This window comes from Vipera berus (assembly GCF_964194415.1).
Source record: "Vipera berus genome assembly, chromosome: 12".
In the NCBI taxonomy this organism is placed as follows: domain Eukaryota; kingdom Metazoa; phylum Chordata; class Lepidosauria; order Squamata; family Viperidae; genus Vipera; species Vipera berus.
In genome coordinates, this window is record NC_138215.1 from 18,112,457 (window position 1) to 18,138,162 (window position 25,706).

Sequence of the window (25,706 nt, forward strand, 5' to 3'; positions counted from 1 at the left end):
TTTTATCACGACAGAAATCTGTCTTTCTGTAAAAAAAACAAACACCTTTTTCACAAAGGTCTCTGAAAATGTTTGCAAGGCAGCGGCCTGTTTTTGGTTGGGAATGTTTGTCTTTGCTTTGTTTCTCCAGACACTCCTGCCTTCCATTCATATTCTGCAGAATAACCTGGGGGGGGGGGGGAGAAGCAGAAGTAGAGCACACACAAGGGAACCCTTTGCAAACACACCTCCTGGCAGTGGTGGGATTCAAACAGGTGAACAACCGGTTCTCCGTGTGGATGCCGCTTCCGGAAGTCCGTTCTGGGCCCGGGCGACAAAAAATTAGCTCCCGGTTCTGCCGAAGTGGTGCGAACCAGCCGAATCCCAGCGCTGCCTCCTGGGATAAAACTCCAGATGTTGCAAGAGAAGCAAAACCAGGTTTCGAGAGAACTTAAAATGGGTTCTTATCCAGCCAGTTGCACAAGACAGCACTGGCCACAACTGGTCTTAAGTGAGTAAAATTGTGAAATCGGTGGTGGAAAGCAGATGTTACGACACGTCAGGACTCTAAAGACACTGACGAAATAAGGGTGATATCAGATCATCTCCACCGGCTGCCTGTCTTTTTCCAAGCCGAGCTCCAAGCACTGGAAGTCGATTCCCCCAAAAACTCGAAATCAGAAGAGTTTTAAAAACTGCTGCTCCGTTCTGAACTTGACTTATGCTTTGTGGGGGACGCGGTGGCTCAGTGGGTTAGGACGCTGAGCTTGTCGATCAGAAGGTCGGCAGTTTGGCGGGTCGAATCCCGAGTGCCGCGTAACAGAGTGAGCGCCTGTTACTCGTCCCAGCTTCTGCCAACCTAGCAGTTCGAAAGCACGTAAAAAATGCAAGTAGAAAAATAGGGACCACTACGGTGGGAAGGTAACAGCGTTCCGTGCGCCTTTGGCGTCTAGTCATGCCGGCCACATGACCACGGAGACGTCCTCGGACAAACGCTGGCTCTTCGGCTATGAAACGGAGATGAGCACCGGCCCCTAGAGTCGGAAACGACTAGCACGCATGTGCGGGGGAACCTTTACCTTTACTTATGCTTTGTGGGCTAAAATTTCCAGGGAAAATTTGATCCGTTGAGGACATGGCAACGGTGTCCTGAGCAGAACCTTCACAGTGACGGCCCCCAATTCTGCCACATTATATGACGGAACCAACAACCACTTCTTAGTCCTCCTCTAAGAGATCAAGAATTGTTGTCATTTAGTTTTCTGGCCTAGGCTAGGAAATGTCTGGTCCTCTGAGTACAGATACTCCTGAACTTAGCGGCCGTTCCAAGTTGTGACGGACACCCCCCCCAAAAAACAAAAACAAAAGCCCAGTTTTGAAATTCCAGCTTCCCAAAGTCACATGGACACAGCTCGGGCGCTTGGGGGCCCTAGTTTATGATTTATGATAGTTTTGCAAGAAACCAGGGTTTTACTTACAGTTTCTGGCAACAAATAAACCCCACCCATAATGAACAATGAGATTCATTGGTTGATTGATTGATTGATATTTCTAAGATCATTGAAGGACTATAGAGTTCGCTTTATGGTGACTACATTCAGTTAAGGATCACCACAAAAGATGTCATAAAATCGGGTCGCGTCACATGGTAAACCCACTTTACCATTGTCACACCTTATGACCGTAATTATCAGGGTCAATTACGGCTGCAACTTGAGGACTATCTGTATCCTGTTACACCTGGTCTCCCATTTAGTTCCCTCCTTATTCAGAACTGAAGAAGCCTTTAATTATAACCGCGAGAATCTATTGCTGTTCAATCCAATGTTTATAAGGATGATAACAGAATAGAATAGAATAGAATAGAATAGAATAGAATAGAATAGAATAGAATAGAATAGAATAGAATAGAATAGAATAGAATAGAATAGAATAGAATAGAATAGAATAGAATAGAATAGAATAGAATATGGGATGGGATGGGATGGGATAAGAATAGAATAGAGAATAGAATAGAATAGAATAGAATAGAATAGAATAGAATAGAATAGAATAGAATAGAATAGAATAGAATAGAATAGAATAGAATAGAATAGAATAGAATAGAATAGAATAGAATAGAATAGAATACAGAACAGAGAACAGAACAGGCTAGAGAACAAACTGGAATGGAATGGAATGGAATGGAATGGAATGGAATGGAATGGAATGGAATGGAATAGAATAGAATAGAATAGAATAGAATAGAATAGAATAGAATAGAATAGAATAGAATAGAATAGAATAGAATAGAATAGAATAGAATAGAATAGAATATGGGACGGGATAAGAATAGAATAGAATAGAATAGAATAGAATAGAATAGAATAGAATAGAATAGAATAGAATAGAATAGAATAGAATAGAATAGAATAGAATAGAATAGAATAGAATAGAATAGAATAGAATAGAATAGAATAGAGAACAGAGAACAGAACAGGCTAGAGAACAGACTGGACTGGACTAGAATAGAATAGAATAGAATAGAATAGAATAGAATAGAATAGAATAGAATAGAATAGAATAGAATAGAATAGAATAGAATAGAATAGAATAGAATAGAATAGAATATATGGAATGGAATGGAATGGAATGGAATGGAATGGAATGGAATGGAATGGAATGGAATGGAATGGAATAGAATAGAACAGAACAGAACAGAACAGAACAGAACAGAATAGAATAGAATAGAATCTGGAAGGGACCTTGGAGGTCTTCCAGTCCAATCCCCGACTCAAATTTCATTTACGTTCAATGTCTCAGAGGCCCAGATAGAAAAATACTTGGAATCCACTTGGAAACTTCAGCCTTCTTTTTAATTTGATGCGGATTGACTCCGATTCCAAACTGAGTTTTGTTTGTTGTTTTGTTTTGTTTTAAAGTGGGTCCTGATCACAATGAAAACACCAGCTGTGGTTGGTAACTGCGCTGTCTGGCTCGGAGGAAACGTGGTCCTTAGAGCCAAGCAACTGTGCAGTGGTGTCAGTGAGCCCTGTAAACAAACACCCAATTAAAAGAAGAAACAACACTAGCAACTCCCTAAACCTTAGCGTATCAACATCACCGGTGCTGGAGAACGTCCAAGCCTTTGGAGCCAAGGCGGGGGGGGGGGGGGAATTGCAATTTTTTCACTTGGCTGAGCAATTAAAATGTTGTAAGCTAAGCTTGAAGCTGTCGGTGTGGCTCCTTACAGCCATCCCTGTAAAATTAGGGAGGTGAATAGGCCATCAGTCTGCTAAGCAACTATTTCCCACAACACTGTCAAACTATCTGGTAGTGCTGTATTGCTCTTCTTCTTCTCCTCTTTCCTATTACCTATTTCCTTGTCCTCTTTGTTGCTCCTATCTTACAATTTATATTAATTGCTTTATTTAGTATCCTAGTATGATTTATCACTTGTTGCTTGTTTGTACGCTGAGAGCTTATACACCGGAGAGAAATTCCTTATGTGTCCAATCACACTTGGCCAATAAAGAATTCCATTCCATTCTTCTATTCTATTCCATTCCATTCCATTCCATATTTTCTTTTCTATTCTACAATGTTCTATTCTATTCTGTATTTTATTCTATTCTATTCTACAATCTGTTCTATTCTATTCTATTCTATTCTATTCTATTCTATTATTCTATTCTATTCTATTCTATTATTCTATTCTATTCTATTCTATTCTATTCTATTCTATTCTATTCTATTCTACAATCTGTTCTATTCTATTCTATTCTATTCTATTCTATTATTCTATTCTATTCTATTCTATTCTATTCTATTCTATTCTACAATCTGTTCTATTCTATTCTATTCTATTCTATTCTATTATTCTATTCTATTCTATTCTATTCTATTCTATTCACAGTAAAGATTCTATTCTATTCTATTCTATTCTATTCTATTCTATTCTATTCTATTCTATTCTATTCTATTCTATTCTACAATCTGCTCTATTCTATTCTATTCTATTCTATTCTATTCTATTCTATTATTCTATTCTATTCTATTATTCTATTCTATTCTATTCTATTCTATTCTATTCTATTCTATTCTATTCTATTCTATTATTCTATTCTATTCTATTCTATTCTATTCTATTCTATTCTATTCTATTCTATTCTATTCTATTCTATTCTATTCTATTCTATTCTATTCCATTCCATTCCATTCCATTCCATTCCATTCCAGGGCTGCTTCAGACCAGATTATCTACCTAATTAATAGATTCTGCTGCTGACAGGTTGTCCTTGGCTTACAACCACAATGGAGCCCAAAATTTTTGTCGCTAAGCAAGACGGTTGTGAAGTGAATTTTATCCCATTTTACGCCCTTTCCAACCACAGGTATTAAGTAAAACAGTTGCAGTTGTTAAAGGTTACTAACACGGTTGTTCGGTGAATCTGGCTTTCCCACTGACTTTGCTCGTCAGAAGGACGCAAAAGGGGGTCAGGGTAGAGCAACCGTCATAAGAACATGCCAGTTGCTGAATTTTGATCACATGACCACGGGGATGCTGCAACAGTCACGTGAAAAACGGTCACAAGTCCCTTTCTCTGGAGGGTTGTAACTTGGAGTGGTCCTTAAACTGAGGAGTCCCTGTACTCGACTCAACCAACCACAGCTGGCTGGGGGATTCTGGGAGTCGAAGTCCGCCCATTTTGAAACTGCCAAGAGAAACTCTGTTCTTTGTGGCTGATGAAACCGTGAGAGCCGGTTGCCTTTCCTTCTGGGAACGGACGGGAGCTGACACCATCCTACAGGGATGAAGAAAGCCGAATCCCAAAAGGTCAGGAGGCTGGCAGGATAACATGCCTCTAATTGCCACCCTGCCCCTGCAAGCAGCCGCTGTACAACTATAATTAACCCGAATGCAGGTCTGAGCGTTCGTCTCTTGTAGCACCCGGAAGAACAGCACAATATGGAAAACTTCTTTTAGGAAAGCAAAAGCAAAACTAGAGTCTTCCCACCCCTTCTCCGGGCCCAGCCAGACACCGCTGGATCAGCAGCAGCCAAAAAAGCGCCAATACAATCCTGGGTTGTATAAAGAGAGGCCTAGAATCAAGATCACACGAGATATTAGCACCTTTGCAAAACCCTAGTAAGACCGCACCTGGAATACTGCAGCCAATTTTGTTCACCATATCACAAAAAAGATGTTGAGAGTTTGGAAAGAATTCAGAGAAGATCAACTACGAGTATCAGAGGCCTGGCGACTAAAACATAAAAAGAACGGCTGCAGGACTTGGGTTTGGCTAGTCTAAAGAAAAGAAGAAATAGGGGAGACATGATAGCAGTATTCCAGTATCCGAGGGGCTGCCACAAGGCAAAGGGGGTCATGTTATTCTCCAAAGCACCAAACGGAAGAACGACAAACAATGGTTGGAAACTGGTCAAAGAGAGAAGCAACCTGGAACTAAGGAGAAACTTCCTGACAGTGAGGACAATTAACCAGTGGAACAGCTGGCCTCCAGAAATCGTGGGTGCTTCATCACTGGAGGCTTTCAAGAAGAGACTAGACATTCACCTGTCTGAGACGGTATAGCTTCTCCTGCTTGAGTAAGGGGCTGGACTAGAAGACCTCCAAGGTCCCTTCCAGCTTCTATTCTATTCTATTCTATTCTATTCTATTCTATTCTATTCTATTCTATTCTATTCTATTCTATTCTATTCTATTCTATTCTATTCTATTCTATTCTATTCTTCTTAGTCTTCTCTTCTCTTCTCTTCTCTTCTCTTATTTTATTCCCACACAGGACGCAACACGACACACTTCTAACCCGTTCTCCTGCAATCTGCCCCCGACAAGGAGGTAACAAGGAATCCTCAAAGGGATTCCCGGAGGCTAAAACATACGAAGAACGATGGCAGGAATTGGGTCTGTCTAGTCTAGTGAAAAGAAGGACTAGTGGGGACATAAATATGAGTCAGTTGTTAAGCGGCTGAATTTCAACCATGTGGCCCTGGGGATGCCGCAACGGTCATACCCGTGAGAAACAGTCAGAAATGACTTTGTTCAGTGCCGTTCTAACTGTGAACAGTCACTAAATGAATTGTAGGTTGTAGGACCGGGCCCTCCGTGTATTTATCCAACCTCTCTTTGAAGTCACCCAAAGGCCTGGCCATCTTGATATGCCCTGGAGGGAAAAGCTCCCGACTACATTGATCAGATCAGAACCAGGTGTACTTCCGAACAGGATGCAAAAAAAACCTAAGGGGGACCGTGGCCATCTGGCTAATCTCTATATCTACCCAGAGTACCGCAGCCCGTGTACCCATTAAGACAAGGATGTCTCTGCTGCAAGGAAAAGGAAATTTTAACTTAAGTTTTTCAGAGGGATCAGAGAGAATCGTGGCAGATGGTTATTTTTCCTCGAAAACAGACTCCCAGGTTTAAAAGGTTGGACAGCCATTTGTCCAGGATAGTAAAAGGACTTCTGCCTCGGGCAAGGAGTTGGACTAGAAGCCCCCCCCCCGCCCCCTTCCAGTCCTAGGAGTCAATGATTCTAAACTTTTATGTTTCTTGCAGGCAGGGGCCGAGGACATCTGAAACAGGGAAACTAACATACATTCCTCAAGATTATCTATCAAGTAACATGGTGAGAGGTAAATAAAATTTGTGATGAATGAGTTACCAAGACACTTAGCTCAGGAGATCAATGACTAGGTACTGTAATGTCTCATGATGTTGGACAAGTGGTTAGAGGATGTTTAGGAGACATCCTTCCATCCATATCTGCCTATCTACCTATCTATCTGCCTATAGAATAGAGCTGGAAGGGACCTTGGAGGTCTTCTAGTCCAGCCCCCCGCTTAAGCAGGAGAACCTACACCATCTTAGACAAGTGACTGCCCAGCCTCTTCTTAAAAACCTCCAGTGATGGAGCGCCCACGATTTCTGGGGGTAAGATGTTCCACTGGTTCATTGTCCTCACTGTCAGGAAGTTTCTCCTCCTATCAATCCACCTGTCTGTCTGTCTGTCTGTCTGTCTGTCTGTCTGTCTGTCTGTCTGTCTGTCTGTCTGCCTGCCTGCCTGCCTGCCTGCCTGCCTGCCTGCCTGCCTGCCTGCCTGCCTGCCTGCCTGCCTGCCTGCCTGCCTGCCTGCCTATCTATCTATCTATCTATCTATCTATCTATCTATCTATCTATCTATCTATCTATCTATCTACTTTTGTGTTGCCCATCTCACTGTCGTGAGCAATTTTGGGGTGCTATGTATGGGTTTTCTTCAGGAAAACAAAGATTTTTATTTATTTATTTCATTGCTCTCACCATCAAGTGATTCTGGATGTCTAAGCTGTTACCTTAGATCCAGAACATTGGGGCTTGCAGGGTCCACCCAAACAGTGCGTGGCTTCCAAGTCAACAGATCCTCAATTGTTTGTCCCATCGCCAGCAATGCTTGGAAGCAAGAAAAATAATTGGCAAAGAGATGAACGAGGCACGGCAGCAATACTGGAGAGTACGTCTCATCGGCTTTGTGAACTGCGGAGAACCCAAATGTTTTGATAGAATCAATGCTGGGTAGAATAATAATAATGATGATGATGATGATGATGGAAGGGACCTTGAAGATCTTCTAGTCCAGCCCCCTGCTCAGGCAAGAAACCCTATAACATTTCAGACAAATGGCTGTCCAGTCTCTTCTTAAAAACGTCCAGTGTTGGAGCATGCAGAGCTTCTGGAGGCAGGTTGTTCCACTAGTTAATTGTTGTCTCTGTCAGGAAATTTTTCCTTAGTTCCAGGTTGCTTCTCTCTTTGGTTAGTTTCTAATTGCTAGCTCCCTCATGTGTAACCGTCTCAAAGACAAGCAAGATCAAACGGGCATGGAAGCAGCAAATCGTGACCACCCTGGCAAAACTCCTGTTCTTTACTATGCAGCTTCCTCTCCGCCTCTAAAGAGGCCTATGAAATTTATGTCAGTTGTCGGTTAAGCTCAAGGATAAAGATAACGAACTCCGTTAGACTTTCCTACGTTTAGAAAATAAAGAAGCCTCTCCATTACAATAACAAGAGCGAGCCATTTGCAGGCTATCTGCCCTTTTGATAAGCTACGCCAATGAGCTGTCATCTCTCTTCCACACGCTCCACTTCCAAATATGGCACCCTTTGATCTTTATCTAGCTGATTGTAGATGACTTATTCAGTCAGTCTACACCTGTTAGAATTTGGTAGGGCTATCTTGTCTTAGTATTTGATGGGCTGCCACCAAGAAGAGGGGGGTCAACGTATTCTCCAAAGCACCAGAAGGCTGGACGAGAAATAACGGGTGGACACTCATCAAGGAGAGAAGCAAACTGGAACTAAGGAAGAATTTCCTGACAGTGAGGACAATTAACCAGTGGAACAAATTGCCATCAGAAGTTGTGGGGGCTCCAACACTGGAGGCTTTTAAGAAGAGATTGGGCAGCCATCTGTCTGGAACGTTATAGGGCAGGGGTAGGCAACCTCGTCTCTTTTATGACTCGTGGACTTCAACTCCCAGAATTCCTGAGCCAGCCACGCTGAGGGGAAAGGGAGAGGTTTCCAAGCTGAGCCATGCTGGCTCAGGAATTCTGGCAGTTGAAGTCCACGAGTCATACAAAGAGCCAAAGTTACCTAGCCCTGGCCTAGGCCTAGGCCGCTTTATGACTTGTGGACTTCAACTCCCAGAATTCCTGAGCCAGCCATGCTGAGGGGAAAGGGAGAGGTTTCCAAGCCGAGCCATGCTGGCTCAGGAATTCTGGGAGTTGAAGTCCACGAGTCACAAAAGAGCCGAGGTTGCCTACCCCTGGTATAGGGTCTCCTGCCAGAGCAGGGGGTTGGACTAGAAGACCTCCAAGTTCCCTTCCAGCTCTATTCTGATTGATTGATCGATATGAAGGACAGTTGCTGGAATTGGGGATGTCTAGTTTAATGAAGAGAAGGACGAGGGGGGACATGATAGCCATGTTCCAATATCTCAGGGGCTGCCCCAAAGAAGAGGGAGTCAAGCTGTTCTCCAAAGCCCCTGAAGGCAGGACAAGAAGCAAAGGATGGAAACTAATCGAGGAGAGAAGCAACCTGGAACTAAGGAGGAATTTCCTGACAGTGAGGACAATTAACCAGCTGGCTTCCAGAGGTTGTGGGTGTTTTCATCACGGAAGTATTTCTGCTGCTCAGTGAAACATTGGCTAAGTGGGTTTGCCCCCATGTTACGACCTTTTTTGCCGCAGTTGTTCAGCGAATCACTGCGGTTGTTAAATTACTCAAACTGTTGTGCAGAGATCCTGGCTTCCCCGTTGCCTTTCCTTGTCAGAAGGTTGCAAAAGGGGGATCAGGCGACCCCCGGGACGCTGCCACCCCTCATAAATATGAGCCGGTTGCCGAGCATCTGAATTTTGATCGCGTGATCCCGAGGAGTGTGAAAACATGTCGTTAAGTCCCTTTTTCTGCGCCGTTGCAACTTTGAACGGACGCTAAATGGACTGTTGCACTAGCCCAGGGGTAGGCAACCTCGGCTCTTTTATGACTCGTGGACTTCAACTCCCAGAATTCCTGAGTCAGGAATAGCTGACTCAGGAATTCTGGGAGTTGAAGTCCACGAGTCATAAAAGAGCCGAGGTTGCCTACCCCTGCACTAGCCGTACTCGAGCAACCATTAGAGAGATCCACCAATCGGAGAAGAGAAGAAATATCCAGGTACTAAGAGGAAGACTTTGGACAAATGGACAGAGGGGCTTTAAAAAAAAAAGCTTATTACGTAGCCCAGCGTTTCCCAACCTTAGGAACTTGAAGATGCGTGGACTTCAACTCCCAGAATTCCCCAGCCAGCTATGCTGGCTGGGGAATTCTGGGAGTTGAAGTCCACGCATCTTCAAGTTCCTAAGGTTGGAAAACGCTGACGTAGCCTACAGGTAACTCCGGTACTTTTTTCACTGGCGAGTCGCAATGGCACCTGCGCAACATTCATTCGTTGTGTGGATTGCCAAATGCTTAAGCAGCATCAGGTCAGGTTGGTGGGAACACACTGTACTCTGCCCTTCACTTTTCATGAATCTCAGCCAGTTTAACAAGCTTAAGAGGGCACAGGTTTGGGGGGGAAGCTCTTACTTCTCCACAACTGTGAACACGCAAGTGAGGCTTGCAACCAGCTTCAGATCAGCAGCAGCAGCATACCACACCGGTTCCCTGTGTTGTCTAATCACGCTGCACCCCCCCCCCCCGCCAAAAAATGTATTCCATTCAGACAGCCCTTTTTCCAAGAGTCAGAAGCCTCAAAATTTGGGGGTCTTGCACCAGCCCAGATCAGAGCTCTTTCTAATATTTCATGGGATAATTTCACACACAGCAGCAAGAAACAGAGCCTCGAAATGACAGCTCCTGGTATTCTCGCCCAAGGCAGCATTGCAAAAAAAAAAAAATTTTAAAAAAAATTGAGGGAGTTCACGTTCACACAACTTAAAAGCAACAGAGGTTGAAAAACACTGATCCAGTGCCCCACTCTTTTAAGCCACACACCCTTCTCAACCAGCTCCTAACTGCCATCTGCTGGAGAGACAAACAGAGTTGTCTGCAACCAGGATGGCCCTGAAGGTAACGAAGATCAACCTCCGCCTTCTCCATCACTTACGGCCGTTGCTGAAAACGGGAACCTTGAACTACCTACATCGACTGGGGTTGCCAAGTGAGACATTTATTAAGAAATCCCCATCACTGGAGGTTTTTAAGAAGAGACTGGGCATTCACCTGTCTGAGACGGTGTAGGTTCTCCTGCTTAAGCAGGGGGCTGGACTAGAAGACCTCCAAGGTCCCTTCCAGCTCTATTATATATATGGGCGTTTTGCCCCAGTTTGCCACCTCCCTTGCCACAGTTGTGAAGTGAACGGCTGCAGTTGTTACCTTAGTACCGCGGTTGTTAAGTGAGTCTGACTTTGCTTGTCAGAAGGTGGCAAGAGGGGATCACGTGACCCTGGGACGCTGCGACCATCATAAATGGGAGTCAGGTTGCCAAGCGTCTGAATTTTGATCACGTGATCCTGGGGAAGGCTGCAACGGTGGTATGAAAAACGGTCGTCACTTTTTTCCGGTGCCGTTGTAACTTTGAACAGTCACTAAACGAAGTGTTGTAACCCGAGGACTACCTGTACTTTGAAGCACCTCCTACGGAATGGGCGCGTTAAGGATTCTCCTTGGCTGTTTTTCTCAGATAGGACAAGGGCTGGAATGTCAAAACTCAACAGACCCTTTTATTTTGGCCACTGCCAGCCTGTTCCATTGCAGGTTTGCACAACCAGATGTTCTGGGCAACATTCCTTGGCGTGTCCAGACTGAAGGCAAAGAGCTTTTTATCTTCAGCACTGTGTGATGACCTACAGATCATCAGCTCCTATTTGCGCAACTGCTTAGACAAACATCAACATTTATGAAAACTCAACCTCATTGGCTACCCTCTGCAAGGCCACTTTGCACGTGGCGGTGTTTCCAAACATGACCTTCCTTTAACTTTGAGCTTTGGACCACAACTTTTCACAACAGCTATAAAAATGCTCTCCCGTCTCAGAAGGCCAGAGTCATCGGGAGCCATGCCGGCGTTTACAGGACAAGCAAGCTGTGAAAGAGGGAGATCCAGCAATATCTGTTGGATGGCAAAAGATCTCTGGGCCTCCAGCTGCTACCTAAGGGTTTGGGGTGATGGCCGCATTAGATAGCTGCTCACTCGTCACCCGATCTTTTTGACTGAAGATACCAAGGACTGGGAAGTTGCGTATGCGATGCGTTGAGTCATGTCCCCAAGTATACTGCTGCTTTCCAAACCCCATAAACATCTTACAAGAGGACTAAAAAATATATATGCATGAGCAGCTGCTGGAGTGATGAAACTATGATTTTTTTTTAAATCACAAAAAAGGCAGTCCTGGAATTTTTAAGCCAGCTTTCCTCAATCTGGCTGTGCAGATGCATAGACCTCAACCGAGTTTCCTTTCCTCACGTTAGTGAGATGTTGGTCACTGCATGGGAAGTTGGTCAACCTCACAAACCCAGTAAAAGACTTAACCAAACTGGCCACAGCTAGCTATATACATACATACACACACACACACACACACACACACACACACACACACACACACACATTTCCATTGGGCATCTTTAACTTAAGACTGAAGCTGAGAACTTTGACACGTGAAATTTACACTTGGCCATCTTCCCAAAAGCTTAGCATCCTTCATGTGAGTCCTCAAGCCTTGGAAAAATTGTGTAGGTGGTCCTCAGCTTATCACAACTGAGCCTAGAATTTGGTTGTACGTCACTGAGGTCTTGAGCCACCATGGTTGTTAAGCAAATCATAGGTTGGTAACTGAGTGACATGGTTGTCCAACCCTAACCTAGCTTATCCAATGGAATTTTTTTTCCTGGTTTTTGCCAGCTCCCGTGACGGGGGAATGCCGCAAGCAGTTGGAAATGCACGCTGGTTCCCAAGTGCCCCACATGTGATTACATGATTGTGGGGATAGTGCTACAGTTATAACTTTGGGGATGGGTCATAAGTAAGTTTTTTGAGTCCATCATTAACTTCAAATTGTTGTTAAGTGACTGGTCGTAACTAGAGAACTAAGTATAGTAGTCCTGGAACCAAGCATTACAACGAAAAGGTCTTTGATATTTTTATTTATCTATTTATTTATAAAATGTACAGGCCGCCCATCTTACCACAGGGCAACCTTTTGATAGCTGTTTGCAGGGATTGGGTAAGTAGGGGGGGAGGGGAATGAGTTATTGGGCTTTTAAAAAATCTTTTTAATGCACTCAGGGACACGTGAATAAACTCTGGTTTTATGTGACAGGCCACTGACCCGTCCATGGACACAGATTTTTTTAAAAAAAGGCAAACTTGGCTCCCTTTTTCTAATCAATCCCCTTTCCAGGTACTCCTGTAACAAGTTGTTGATTGTGAATTGGGAGTTTTCACAAGATTGATCCTCTTTCTTGGTAAGCAAATTCCTGGGTTTCCCCCCCCCCATTCCCCCCCCCAGCAGCCCCAAATCAACACGCTAAGAACATCCTGTGTTCTGGCAGAAGCCCCACACGGACAGAGGCATTGTTTGTTTCCCCTTTGATGTCGGGCATTCCACACATCATGAGCCCATCAGAGCAAAGGGCAAGTCCTCCGGAGGGTCACTTCCCCAGACAATCTGGGGCCTTGGGTTCCCCACCCCCACCCCGGCATCGTCATCCGAAAGGAATGTAGGATGTGGGGGGGGGTCCCTTGATTCCAGCAGCAGATTGCAGAGATACGCCTCGCAAGGCAGAGGTAGCTCAGAGGCATTTGGGGTGAGCTGCCTAATAATTAGGGAGGTGAACTTTGCAGGAGATTCAGAGAGAGACACCTGCCTGAATCATTGCATCTCGATCCCCTTCTCTTAAGGGCTTTCAAAAAAAAGAAAAAGAAAAAAAAACCACCTCTAGAAGCCCAGAGTGTAGACCAGGGGTAGGCCACCTTGGCTCTTTTATGACTCGTGGACTTCGACTCCCAGAATTCCTGAGCCAGCCATGCTGAGAGGAAAGGGAGGGGTTTCCAAGCTGAGCCAAGCTGGCTCAGGAATTCTGGGAGTCGAAGTCCACAAGTCATAAAAGAGCCGAGGTGGCATACCCCTGGCCTAGGCCTAGGCCGCTTTATGACTCGTGGACTTCAACTCCCAGAATTCCTGAGCCAGCTATGCTGAGGAGAACTGGAGAGGTTTCCAGGCTGAGCCGTGCTGGCTCAGGAATTCTGGGAGTCGAAGTCCACGAGTCATAAAAGAGCCAAGCTGGCCTAACCCTGGCACAGACGAAGCCCAGCCCAAAAGAAGCACAGATGAGGGGCAAAATTTCATGCCTGAAACGAGAATGGAGGGGGTCGAAAAGAAGCAACTGAGCGATCCACTGGAGGTGCATTTTGAGAGGACCTAAATCCATAGACTTGTGGAAACGCAGAAACATAATAAACTGATGGCAAAAGAAGGACCCCGTAGTCTATCGAGTCTACCTTTTGAGAGGGGTTGGTTTGTTTGTTTTTGCTTTCTTCTTAATTTATATATATATATATACCGTATATACTTGAGTATAAGCCGAATTTTTCAGCCCACTTTTTGGGCTGAAAAATTCCACTTCGGCTTATACTCCAGTCAACAAAAAAAACTTACCGAGGACTTGTGCGCGGCCGAGGCTTTGGTGCTTCCGGGATCGCCCGCACCTCTCCCAAGCCACCGCCGTCCGAGACCTGCCGAAGTTTGGGGAGGTTTGGGGAGGTGCGCGCGCACCTCCCCAAACTCCGCGCCTTGCCTGCCTGCTTCTTTCCGCAGCGGAAAGAAGCAGGCAGGCAGGGCGCGGAGGAACGGAGACTTGCCGACGTTTGGGGAGGTTTGGGCGCCTCCCCAAACCTCGGCAGGTCTCCGTTCCTCCGCGCAGACCTGCCGACGTTTGGGGAGGTTTGGGCGCCTCCCCAAACCTCCCCAAACGTCGGCAGGTCTCCGTTCCTCCTGCCGACCTTTGGGGAGGTTTGGGCGCCTCCCCAAACCTCCCCAAACCTCGGCAGGTCTCCGTTCCTCCTGCCGACCTTTGGGGAGGTTTGGGCGCCTCCCCAAACCTCGGCAGGTCTCCGTTCCTCCTGCCGACCTTTGGGGAGGTTTGGGCGCCTCCCCAAACCTCGGCAGGTCTCCGTTCCTCCTGCCGACCTTTGGGGAGGTTTGGGCGCCTCCCCAAACCTCCCCAGGTCTCCGTTCCTCCTGCCGACCTTTGGGGAGGTTTGGGCGCCTCCCCAAACCTCGGCAGGTCTCCGTTCCTCCTGCCGACCTTTGGGGAGGTTTGGGCGCCTCCCCAAACCTCGGCAGGTCTCCGTTCCTGTTTGGGGAGGTTTGGGCGCCTCCCCAAACCTCGGCAGGTCTCCGTTCCTCCGCGCAGACCTGCCGACCTTTGGGGAGGTTTGGGCGCCTCCCCAAACGTCCCCAAACCTCGGCAGGTCTCCGTTCCTCCGCGCAGACCTGCCGACCTTTGGGGAGGTTTGGGCGCCTCCCCAAACCTCCCCAAACCTCGGCAGGTCTCCGTTCTTCCTGCCGACCTTTGGGGAGGTTTGGGCGCCTCCCCAAACCTCCCCAAACGTCGGCAGGTCTGCGCGGAGGAACGGAGACCTGCCGAGGTTTGGGGAGGTTTGGGGAGGCGCCCAAACCTCCCCAAACAGGAACGGAGACCTGCCGAGGTTTGGGGAGGTTTGGGGAGGCGCCCAAACCTCCCCAAAGGTCGGCAGGTCTGCGCGGAGGAACGGAGACCTGCCGAGGTTTGGGGAGGTTTGGGGAGGCGCCCAAACCTCCCCAAACAGGAACGGAGACCTGCCGAGGTTTGGGGACGTTTGGGGAGGCGCCCAAACCTCCCCAAAGGTCGGCAGGTCTGCGCGGAGGAACGGAGACCTGCCGAGGTTTGGGGAGGTTTGGGGAGGCGCCCAAACCTCCCCAAACAGGAACGGAGACCTGCCGAGGTTTGGGGACGTTTGGGGAGGCGCCCAAACCTCCCCAAACGTCGGCAGGTCTGCGCGGAGGAACGGAGACCTGCCGAGGTTTGGGGAGGTTTGGGGAGGCGCCCAAACCTCCCCAAACAGGAACGGAGACCTGCCGAGGTTTGGGGAGGTTTGGGGAGGCGCCCAAACCTCCCCAAAGGTCGGCAGGTCTGCGCGGAGGAACGGAGACCTGCCGAGGTTTGGGGAGGTTTGGGGAGGCGCCCAAACCTCCCCAAACAGGAACGGAGACCTGCCGAGGTTTGGGGACGTTTGGGGAGGCGCCCAAACCTCCCCAAAGGTCGGCAGGTCTGCGCGGAGGAACGGAGACCTGCCGAGGTTTGGGGAGGTTTGGGGAGGCGCCCAAACCTCCCCAAACAGGAACGGAGACCTGCCGAGGTTTGGGGACGTTTGGGGAGGCGCCCAAACCTCCCCAAACGTCGGCAGGTCTGCGCGGAGGAACGGAGACCTGCCGAGGTTTGGGGAGGTTTGGGGAGGCGCCCAAACCTCCCCAAACAGGAACGGAGACCTGCCGAGGTTTGGGGAGGTTTGGGGAGGCGCCCAAACCTCCCCAAAGGTCGGCAGGTCTGCGCGGAGGAACGGAGACCTGCCGAGGTTTGGGGAGGTTTGGGGAGGCGCCCAAACCTCCCCAAACAGGAACGGAGACCTGCCGAGGTTTGGGGACGTTTGGGGAGGCGCCCAAACCTCCCCAAAGGTCGGCAGGTCTGCGCGGAGGAACGGAGACCTGCCGAGGTTTGGGGAGGCGCCCAAACCTCCCCAAAGGTCGGCAGGAGGAACGGAGACTTGCCGAGGTTTGGGGAGGTTTGGGGAGGCGCCCAAACCTCCCCAAAGGTCGGCAGGAGGAACGGAGACCTGCCGAGGTTTGGGGAGGCGCCCAAACCTCCCCAAAGGTCGGCAGGAGGAACGGAGACCTGCCGACGTTTGGGGAGGTTTGGGGAGGCGCCCAAACCTCCCCAAAGGTCGGCAGGAGGAACGGAGACCTGCCGACGAGCCGCGGCCACACAGGGTATTCCTGTGTATTCAGGCTTGCAGAACGGCGGATCGGCTTATACTCGAGTCAATAACTTTTTCCAGTTTTGGGGGGTGAAATTGGGGGTCTCGGCTTATACTCGAGTCGGCTTATACTCAAGTATATACGGTATATATATATATATATATATATATATATATATATATATATATATATATATATATATATATATATATATATATATATATATATATATATATATATATATATATATATATATATATATATACATACATTTATCGTTTCACTTATTTGGTTTTTTTTTTAAAACTTTTAGTCGGGGGGATGGAGGTGCGTTTATCCCAGGGGGAGGGAACCTTGGCTCTTTTATGACTCGTGGACTTCAACTACCAGAATTCCTGAGAAAGCCATGCTGAGGGGAAAGGGAGAGGTGAGCCATGTTGGCTCAGGAATTCTGGGAGTTGAAGTCCACGAGTCATAAAAGAGCCGAGGTTCCCTACCCCTGGTTTATCCCAAGCATGTTTAAACTCAGTTTCTGAGGAATGACCCACTGTCTCCACTGGAAGTTGGTTCCAAGCTTCCACTACTCTTTTGGCAAAGCAGGAGGCAAGGATCCGCCTGCTTCTTACGGTTGTCCCTTTTCTCCTGATCCGCTCTTGGCGGAGCAAAATTCTGTGAAAAGCAGAGAGTACCTGTAATTTGGGAATCAGCTCGGCTTCAGGAGGCCCCGTTCCAATAGCACCACCTCTGTTTTTTCCACAATGCTTGAAATGTCTGCCATGGCCCCTCGGCCTGTGTAGCCAGAAAGCAAAGAGGTCAGTTGCACTCGTAAGGCCAGGATTACCTGTTCGTATCTTGTCACCTCGCTCTAATGAGCCTGGAAGGAGAAGCAGACCAACCTTCATCTCCACAAATCAGTTTCTTCACTATGCAAGGGATCTCTATGTAGCCAAATTCTTTTAGCTGCCCCACTTGCCGAGCTGTGATGGGGTGCTTCCACATAAGTGTGTTCATGGCAGGGCAGAAGAGCAAGGGTTTGCTCACGTCCCAGGCGCGGATGACACACGTCTGCAGAGAAAGGCAAGGGGAAATGGCCACAGATGAAGATCTGACCACAAGGGGAACGCAGTCAGAACCTTGGACAGAAGCATGGAGGCTGGGGCTGGTGAATTTCTAAAATACACCAAGAAGCAGAGAGCTTGGAAGGCTATTCCTGGAGCCATTTGTAGTCTCAGGGGGTCTACAGGGGAGATGGGGGTGGGTGGGAGGAGCAGTCAAATTGCACCATCATTCAAACAACTCAATTTACATCCTTACATCAAATACCAGGTAGAGCAGAGGTCTTCAAACTTGGACTTTTTATGACTTGTGGACTTCAGCTCCCAGAATTCCTCAGCCAGGCACATGTGCCTAGCTGAGGAATTCTGGGAGTTGAAGTCCACAAGTCATAAAAGGGCCAAGTTTGAAGATCCCTGAAGTAGAGGACAGAAGGAATGGCCCCGAGGGACAGGAGGAACAGATGCTACCGTTACCAAGGCCTCAATCAGGTAAAAGAGATCGGAGTCTGGAGTAAGAAGGTAACATGAGTAAATGTTTCAGACCGGCCCCTCCCTATTTCTCCTGAAGATAAAGTGAGGGAGGACGGAATCACTTTCAGATTTGCAAGATTCTGTTACGATAAAGGTAAAGGTTTCCCCTGTCAAATCATTTCACACTCTAGAGGGTCGCGTTCATTTCTTGGCCGAGGGAGCCAGCCGTCTAAAGATAATTTCCATGGTCATATAGCCAGCATGGCTATACACCAAAGGAACATGGAACGCTGTTACCTCCCCACCAAAGGGGTACCTATCCATCTACTTGCATTTGCATTCTTTCGAACTGCTAGATGGGCAGGAACTGGGGTGAGGAACAGGAGCTCACCCCACTGCGCAGCGCTCAGGACTCAAACCCTCTTGATGTCCTCATAGTTTCTATAGGTGCCATTAATGCAGAGGGTCATGAAACATCAGCTTACCACACAGGTCTTAATGAGGGAGAACTGGGGTGAACATTGGAGCACCCTGCACCAGTAACTCACCAGTAAGTTGTCACAAATGCCATTTGCAATTTTGGCCAGGGTGTTTGCATCCAGAGGAGCCACCAACATGAGGTCAGCCCAACGCCTCAAGTCAATATGTAGCACAGGGTCGGTACGCTTTTTCCACAGCTGAGGACAAAATGCTGCCTAAGTTAATCAAATTCACCCAGCACACTTAATCACATTCTACATAAATACAATCCGTTCTTGAATATTCTTACCGATCTTTCTGGGCTCAGTAAAACAAACTCAGAACAAGCCAAGTTATCTCAATTCAAATAGTGCAAGATATAAAACATAAGATAATTTGCTGTTGGCTTCCAAAGACAAGGAAATGCTGCAATCAGAAGCTCATTCCTCAAAATTTGTGAATTAGGGTGCAAATAAAAGCTCCTTAGCCCTAAAGAAAAAAAAATAAACCTATTTGAACGATCCTGACCTGCCACTCATCAGAGTCACTGTAGATTCTGACAGGAATCTCTTCCGGCTTATAGAAGTGTTTTGCACTTTCTGTTGTCACCACTAGAACATCCAGCTAAAAAGAGAAGAACAGTGGTACTAATAAAGCGGAATATTTGTACCTAAGGGTTGAAATCAGGGGGTCTCTAAATTTGACAAATAAATAAAAACAATGAAAAACTGCTCACTCCAGGTATCTTCAGAAGCTCTGCCACCAAAAGAGGCAACTTTAGCGCAGCCACACTCCCAGTTACCCCAATCAGGATGTGGGCATTCGTCTCCGAAGCCACAGGGCAGATTAGTGGCGGAGGAGATGCTGCAGCCTCCATAGTCAGAGCCAGAGAGTGATCCTTTTCCACCTGTAAGAAAATGTGAGAATTACTACTCCCAATTACAATATCTTTTTAATGCTTTTATTATTATTATTATTTATTATATTTTTATACCGCCCTTCTCCCGAAGGACTCAGGGTGGTGTACAGGGCAATAAATATAAAAACGAAATACAAAAGTTAAAAAACCATTAAATATTATGCCCGAATATAAAACAGTAATTAAAAGACATATTAAAACCCCAACCCAACCCATCAAACCAGGTCAACTTACTAGCTAACTTTATGCTCCAAAACTATACTCTGCCCAAAGATGCCTTATGCAGGATATGGGCAGGACATATATACATTATATCTATATCTATCTATATCTCTGTCTGTCTATCTATATCTCTGTCTCTGTCTCTCTATCTCTGTCTATCTCTCTATCTATTTCTATCTATCTATCCATTCATCCATGCCTGCCTGCCTGCCTGCCTACATACACACACACACACAGAGAGAGAGAGAGAGAGAGAGAGAGAGAGTGTCAGGCAGTCAGAGATGGATATGGATGGATGGATGAGAGAGAAAGGGGTGGGTGGGATATTTAGATAGAAACACTCCTTTAACTCAGCAGTAAACCCACCCCAGTTTCTCAAGTGGGGATTTTCAGGAGCAAGACCCACCCAGGCCACGTCTTTATTCGGCCAAACAAGGACCGAATAAAGAGGCCACGCGGATTGTGGAAAAACCCCAAGTGAGAGCAACGTCTGAAGAGGCTCAATCTTTCGCCAGCCACGAAGCTTCACGAGGGGGTGGGGGTGGGGGGTGGTAATCGCTCGTCCTTGCAAGTTGGCCTACCTTACGAGGAGGGTTTGGGGTGGGGGGGGGGTGAAGGAAAGATGTGCACTTGCTTTCAGCTTTCCCTTCCTTCCGAGTCTAAGAACGGATATAAAAATATGTAATGAAGGCGAATATACGTGCCCCAGAATAACGTTGCAGGATCCAATCCGGGTCGGTATAATATATAAAATTAAATATACGTAAATATACACATACTGTATACATGCGGAGAGAAGGAAAGGGGGGGAAGCTATAAGCGTACACAATTCACTGATCAAAAAGTTCCGGCCGGCGGATGTCAATAAAGACAGTACCTTCCGGTTTTGTCTGGATCACAGAGAGCAACGGCGGCTTTAAACCAGCTCAACTTCCGTTTCCTTTCAGAAGAGCAAAGTGGTTGACGATGGATATAACGGCTAGACGAGCTCTTCTGACTTCACTTCCGGATAGGATGACCATAGATTGGATTCCTAGACTCATACGCAATGACCTTCTCCCTCTTGCGGAGGATGGCTCATTGCAGTAGAAAGACTGCCCCCCCACTCCCCCGATTTTAGTGTGTCTTCTATTTTAACCATGGATTTTTGCTTTTGAAAACATGCTTTTGCCAAAACTGCCACTAGGTCAAGGCAAGAAAAGCACCTAAGCAATGAGACCTACCAAAGAAAATACTGTTATCTGCATAAAATGGTTTTTACAGTGTGTGAATTGGGTCACGTGTGGTTTAACTGTGGCTTAAATAAACCAAGTCCCCCTTCTCACTCAGATACCTCGACACCCTGAAAGGAATAAAAAGTATTATTCAGAAATTTCTAATGAGTCTAAAGTTTGAAGCAGAAGCCAACTGAAGATCAGAAATAATATTTTGCCTTAAGCATTGACAAGTACAAATACGAAAAGCAGAAGTTACAAATTGTAAGAGGCTTCTTGAAACATAGGAGACGGCCTGTGGTAACAGAAAATCAGATGGTGAAAGATAGGCTATGAACAAAGGGGCTTCCTGCAACATGGGAGGGACAGTGTTTTTAGGCGATCTGGAAAGTTTATCGGATGATTAGGGAAAGGGTGTTGAGTGCGATAGGGGAGGTGGAATCTCAGTCGGGGATAGGATATAAAAATGTGTCAAACAGCTCTGTAAGGTGTGGCTGAACTCCCGTGTGTGTTTCAGTCCACCAAGCCTTTGCAAACGCTTCTGAAATAAAAACGAATTGCTGGAATTCCAAGTGAGTTCATTTGTTTTGGATCTTGAGCCACGTTCTAAACAACCCTTTCTAGCCCTCCTCACCCGATTCCCTCACAATTTTCATCAGAGCTTTCCGCCGTCACTACCACATACAATCCTGCATTTTGACATCCCTGCTTCAGGTCTAATCACCTGCTACGGAAAGAAAGAAAAAGTCATTTTATTGATACAGTTTATTTTATTCATTAATTTCCAGGTTGACACTGTTTCATCAGGGACAGACATGGAACAATTGTATAAACATGTGTGGTCGGATGTTTTAAAATTCCACCTCCTTTTCCCATTGAGATATCTATTTTTTTAAAAAAAAAAGATTTGCATGGTGAATTAGATACAGCATCAGGATTGTGATGACCACGGCTATTTGAGGACACGATTCTTCTCCACCAAAGGAGGATTTGAAGGAGATTAGATCTCTATAGTGCTAGAATAAAAGAAGCCCACCTGGAATCAATGCAAATATACAGACATCCATCTCTTTTTTCAGAATAATGACAATATTCTCAGCTTTTGCTATCAGACTTTTGCAATCAGCATAGTCCAACAAATAAAAGCACTCTACACATGGAAGAATGTACAGGAATGTCTCTTAACTTTGTCAACGTTATGATAGGTGGATTTCAACTTACAGAATTCCAAGTAAGTTGTTTTCTTGCAGACATTTCTCGTTACTCAGGTAACATCATCATACCTGAGGATCACCATTCCTGTCAGAGCACCATATAACACCAGCAGAGCAGTGATGACATTACCTAATTGGGTCAGGAAACGTCTGCAAGAAAACCACCAACCTGTGAGAGCAATAAGGACCCCACAATGCTAGTTTAATTGACATGCGTTGGAGAGGTGCCTGAGATCAACCCAGCCACTTAAAACAAACAGATCTTATCTGCTCCTGAATGCTCCCCTTCTCAACAGATGCTCAACCCCATTTCGTAGACTCGACAGATCCTTGAAAAGAGTGGAACCACACAAGGGAACAAAGCAGAAAAGTCTGCAAATGAGGAGAAACAAAAGTCAAGACTCAGCGCAGATTAAAAAGGGGTGGAACTTTCTTTGCAAAGTTACCTTGATTTTTATTTATTTATTTTTGACCACCTCCCTGCAGATGCTCTTGAAAGGAGGGGAGCTAATATTTTGCAAGGAAGTCAGAGCAAAACATTAGCCGCTTGACTGCTTCCAAAGAAAGATGAACCTGCTTTTTAAAATCTCAAAAACCTAGAAACGTGGAGCCGGATCATTTTGGAGAGCAAAAAATACAGCCAAGTCCTCACGGAAGGACGAGCTGGGTTGGAAAACCTATCCTAAAAACCACAATGCAAGGTGGTTTAGTCTTCAGCAGACGTCCTTTAAAGGAAAGCCTGCTTTTTAAATATTGTTCACTCTTGACGATCAAGAAGTTTCGTAAAATGTTTATTTTCTCAGGCTTGAAAGGGAGCGACCTAGGAAAGACACAGGAGAGAGATGATGGAAACATCCAAGTCAGAGTAAGCTGTCTCGGTTTCCACCTTGACAAATATGGCCCTCCCAAAAATGTGAAATGAGCCCATATTTAACCAGGTTTCTTCCCTGCGCCTTAGCTGCTGGGTTATTGCTGCAGCTTCAAGAGAGAGAAAGAGGAGAGGGGAAGGACAAGAAGCCAGCGATCCACTATACTGCAGGGAGAATCGGCGTCAGGGTATGCAAAATATTTTTCCTAGAAGTGACAACCAAGGATGGATGAAATGCTCAAGGTTTCGCTCTCACTTCCCTCCAGGGCTCTGATGTGGCTCGAAAAATCATAATCAGCACGAGAAATGCCGCAAAACACTACCGTACACAGTTTCATCAAAAAGAGAGAGAGAGAAATGAGCACACACACAAGTACAGGCACCACAGCACAACACAACTGTCCTGCAGGGCAACAAGCTTCAGAGGAGGAGGAAGAGGAGGAGGAGGAGGAGGGAGAAGATGCCATGGGGGTCCAAGGGAGGGGACCCAGGAAAAGGAAGAAGAATTAAATTCAGAAATTTTCTCATGGAAACGGCTCTCCCGCCATCTTGTCACCTCCCCCTGCAACAAGATGGTGGAATTCATCCCTTGGAAACCTACGCACATACCCGCACCCACAACGCACGCCTTCTTCGTTCCTTCCTGCCCACCTAAAGCCAACCTCTTCTAGGGTTCACATCGGACGGGGGTCCTGACTTCTCACATGTCGTTGGGGTAGTTATAGTTAGGGGTGGCTGAATACTGTGTTTCATGCTGCATCATGGTGTTTTGAGCGGCACCCACGGCCACGTTTTGTGCTGCCTGCTGGACCTGGGGGTTTTTCCAGGCGCCGGTGGTCCACTCCTCCTGCGCTTTGCTGAAACTGCCGCCGCTCCCTCGGTAAAATTTGTGCACCTGCAGAGGAAGAAGAGAAGGAGGGACTGTTGTAACTTGGAATGGTCACTAAACAAATGGTTGTGAGTTGAGGCCTCTCTGGAGAAGGAGGAAGGAGACTTAGTTCTCCTCTTCCCTCCAAGCCTCCTTTCCTTTCACGCTGGGCCTCTTCAGCTGGTAAACCCAAGGCAAATGTGACAGGGTTTTTCTTAGGGATCAGCACGCATCTTCAAAAACTACAAAGGCTTTCACGAATAAGTCCCTTTTCTTACCATACTGAGAGCGATGAAGGAAAACACAGACATGGCTGTGAAGAGAACGGTGGGAATCAGCATCACGACCGCCGAGCCCACGTTGGTCCCAAAGAAAGAGATTGTTGCGATCCAGCCACTGTAGCAAAAGAGACTTTTGAGATAATTTGGGGGCATTCTCACCATCACTCAAGGCTACCTATTGAAAGATGTTCCTTAAAAAGATTTTTTTAAAAAAAACAACAACAACTTGTCTTTATAATTTTTATAAATAACTATAAAGGTGGTGAACCTACCTGATATTCATTCCTCCTCCTGTTTTCCCCATAATAACCACCTAAAGTGAGTTTAGGTGAGAGAGTATGACTGGCCCAAAGTCACCCAGCCGGCTTTAATGCCTAAGGCGGGAATAGAACTCACCATCTCCTGGTGATTGGCCCAAAGTCAACTAACTGGCTTTCATGCCTAAGGTGGGACTAGAACTCACCATCTCCTGGTGATTGGCCCAAAGTCATCCATTGACTTTCAAGGCTAAAGCAGGACTAGAACTCATAGCCTACTGGTATCTAGCCTGGTGTTTTCACCACTAGGACACCAGCCTTGCAAAAAAAAAAAAATACTGGCATCCTTTTGCTGAGTCCATCAAAAAGTTTTCTGCTCATGCTTTCTAACTAGCAAACAGCAGCAAGTGCTGGATCCTAAGCTCCCAATGAATGCTGAAAAATACCAGCCTGGGAAGGCTGAGGTGAGCGAAACCACGAACCGGCAACAACCGTCCCACTTACCAGACTCCCCAACCGGGGATGCCGACGGCTTGTATGATGCTGATCACGAGCTGCGCCATGAAGGTGAAAAAGAACGCCATGAAGCTGAAGGAGCTGTCCGTCCTGCAAAATGAAGGGGCCGTCTGCTCAATTTCAGCTGCTTCAAAAGGAGCGGATTTCAACACTCAGCATTCCCCAGAGAGGCAGAGACACTGCAACGATCTCTGGTTGCTGCCCTCCAGTTCAGAGTCTCGTACAGTGCCCTGTGGCTGAGCTTCGTATTATTATTATTATTATTATTATTATTATTATTATTATTATTATTATTATTATTATTATTATTATTATTATTATTATTATTATATCTCCTTGCAAAGCAGAGTGATAGCTTAAACAAGCCATCTTTTCCTGAGCTGATATTCTCCCCAGGTAACAGGTCTCTTAAAAAATGCCAAGGGCGATTTAACAAGCTCACCTCTGTGACCTTAATTAGTTGATCAGATCTCTCCAGTCATCTCCCATCACCTGCCTGAAACTGACTGGGCCTTAATCAGTTTCTCACCAAAAGCTTTTGTTGTCAGGCCGCAGTCAGTTTGGATGTAAAAGCACAGACATATTGGCTGGGAAATGAATTCTTTTAATATGACTGTTTATCACTGCTGTGTTTGTGAGTTGGTGGCTAACCCAGGTAGTCACTAAACGAGTTGGTGGCTGTAAGGAGGAGTTTCCGGTGAGCCGATGCATCATTGCAGAAAAAGAAGGGAGGAATGGAAGACCAGATCCCGCCCTATCACTTACTTGAAAGCTTTGTAAATAGGTCTAAACCAGCAGACGTATGGAGCAGGGTGTAAAGAGAATAAGCCAAAGGATTGCCAGTCCAAAGTTA

General features: G+C 46.3%; 2 protein-coding genes across 8 annotated transcripts in view; both read right to left on the bottom strand.

Annotated features, from left to right (window-relative positions):
* PPCDC (phosphopantothenoylcysteine decarboxylase) overlaps window positions 1–19,397 on the bottom strand; it is a 38,661-nt gene extending 19,264 nt beyond the window's left edge. For 4 of the 7 annotated variants that reach the window (XR_014027652.1, XR_014027653.1, XR_014027654.1 and 1 more), the window contains exons 1-5: window positions 19,231–19,397; window positions 19,023–19,118; window positions 18,584–18,712; window positions 17,406–17,574; window positions 17,199–17,298 (exon numbers count right to left, since the gene is read on the bottom strand). Coding sequence is in view for 4 of the 7 variants with exons in the window: in XM_081337091.1 (XP_081193217.1) it covers window positions 17,213–17,298; window positions 17,406–17,574; window positions 18,584–18,712; window positions 19,023–19,118; window positions 19,231–19,371 (621 nt within the window). In the remaining 3 variants the exon portion in view is untranslated. Of the gene's footprint in view, window positions 1–2,828; window positions 3,011–7,112; window positions 7,409–8,943; window positions 9,050–17,198; window positions 17,299–17,405; window positions 17,575–18,583; window positions 18,713–19,022; window positions 19,119–19,230 lie in introns of those variants that run through there. The other 3 variants (XM_081337090.1, XM_081337092.1, XM_081337093.1) reach the window with 3 other exon arrangements.
* Window positions 19,398–23,415: 4,018 nt separating this feature from the next.
* On the bottom strand, window positions 23,416–25,702 carry SCAMP5 (secretory carrier membrane protein 5; the record flags this gene model as incomplete). Its single annotated transcript, XM_081337028.1, is given in 5 exon segments — window positions 23,416–23,826; window positions 24,078–24,195; window positions 24,842–24,943; window positions 25,619–25,656; window positions 25,658–25,702. Coding segments are annotated over 5 exon segments (498 nt in total), but the record flags the coding sequence as incomplete, so codon positions are not given.
* Between the last annotated feature and the right edge of the window lie 4 nt (window positions 25,703–25,706).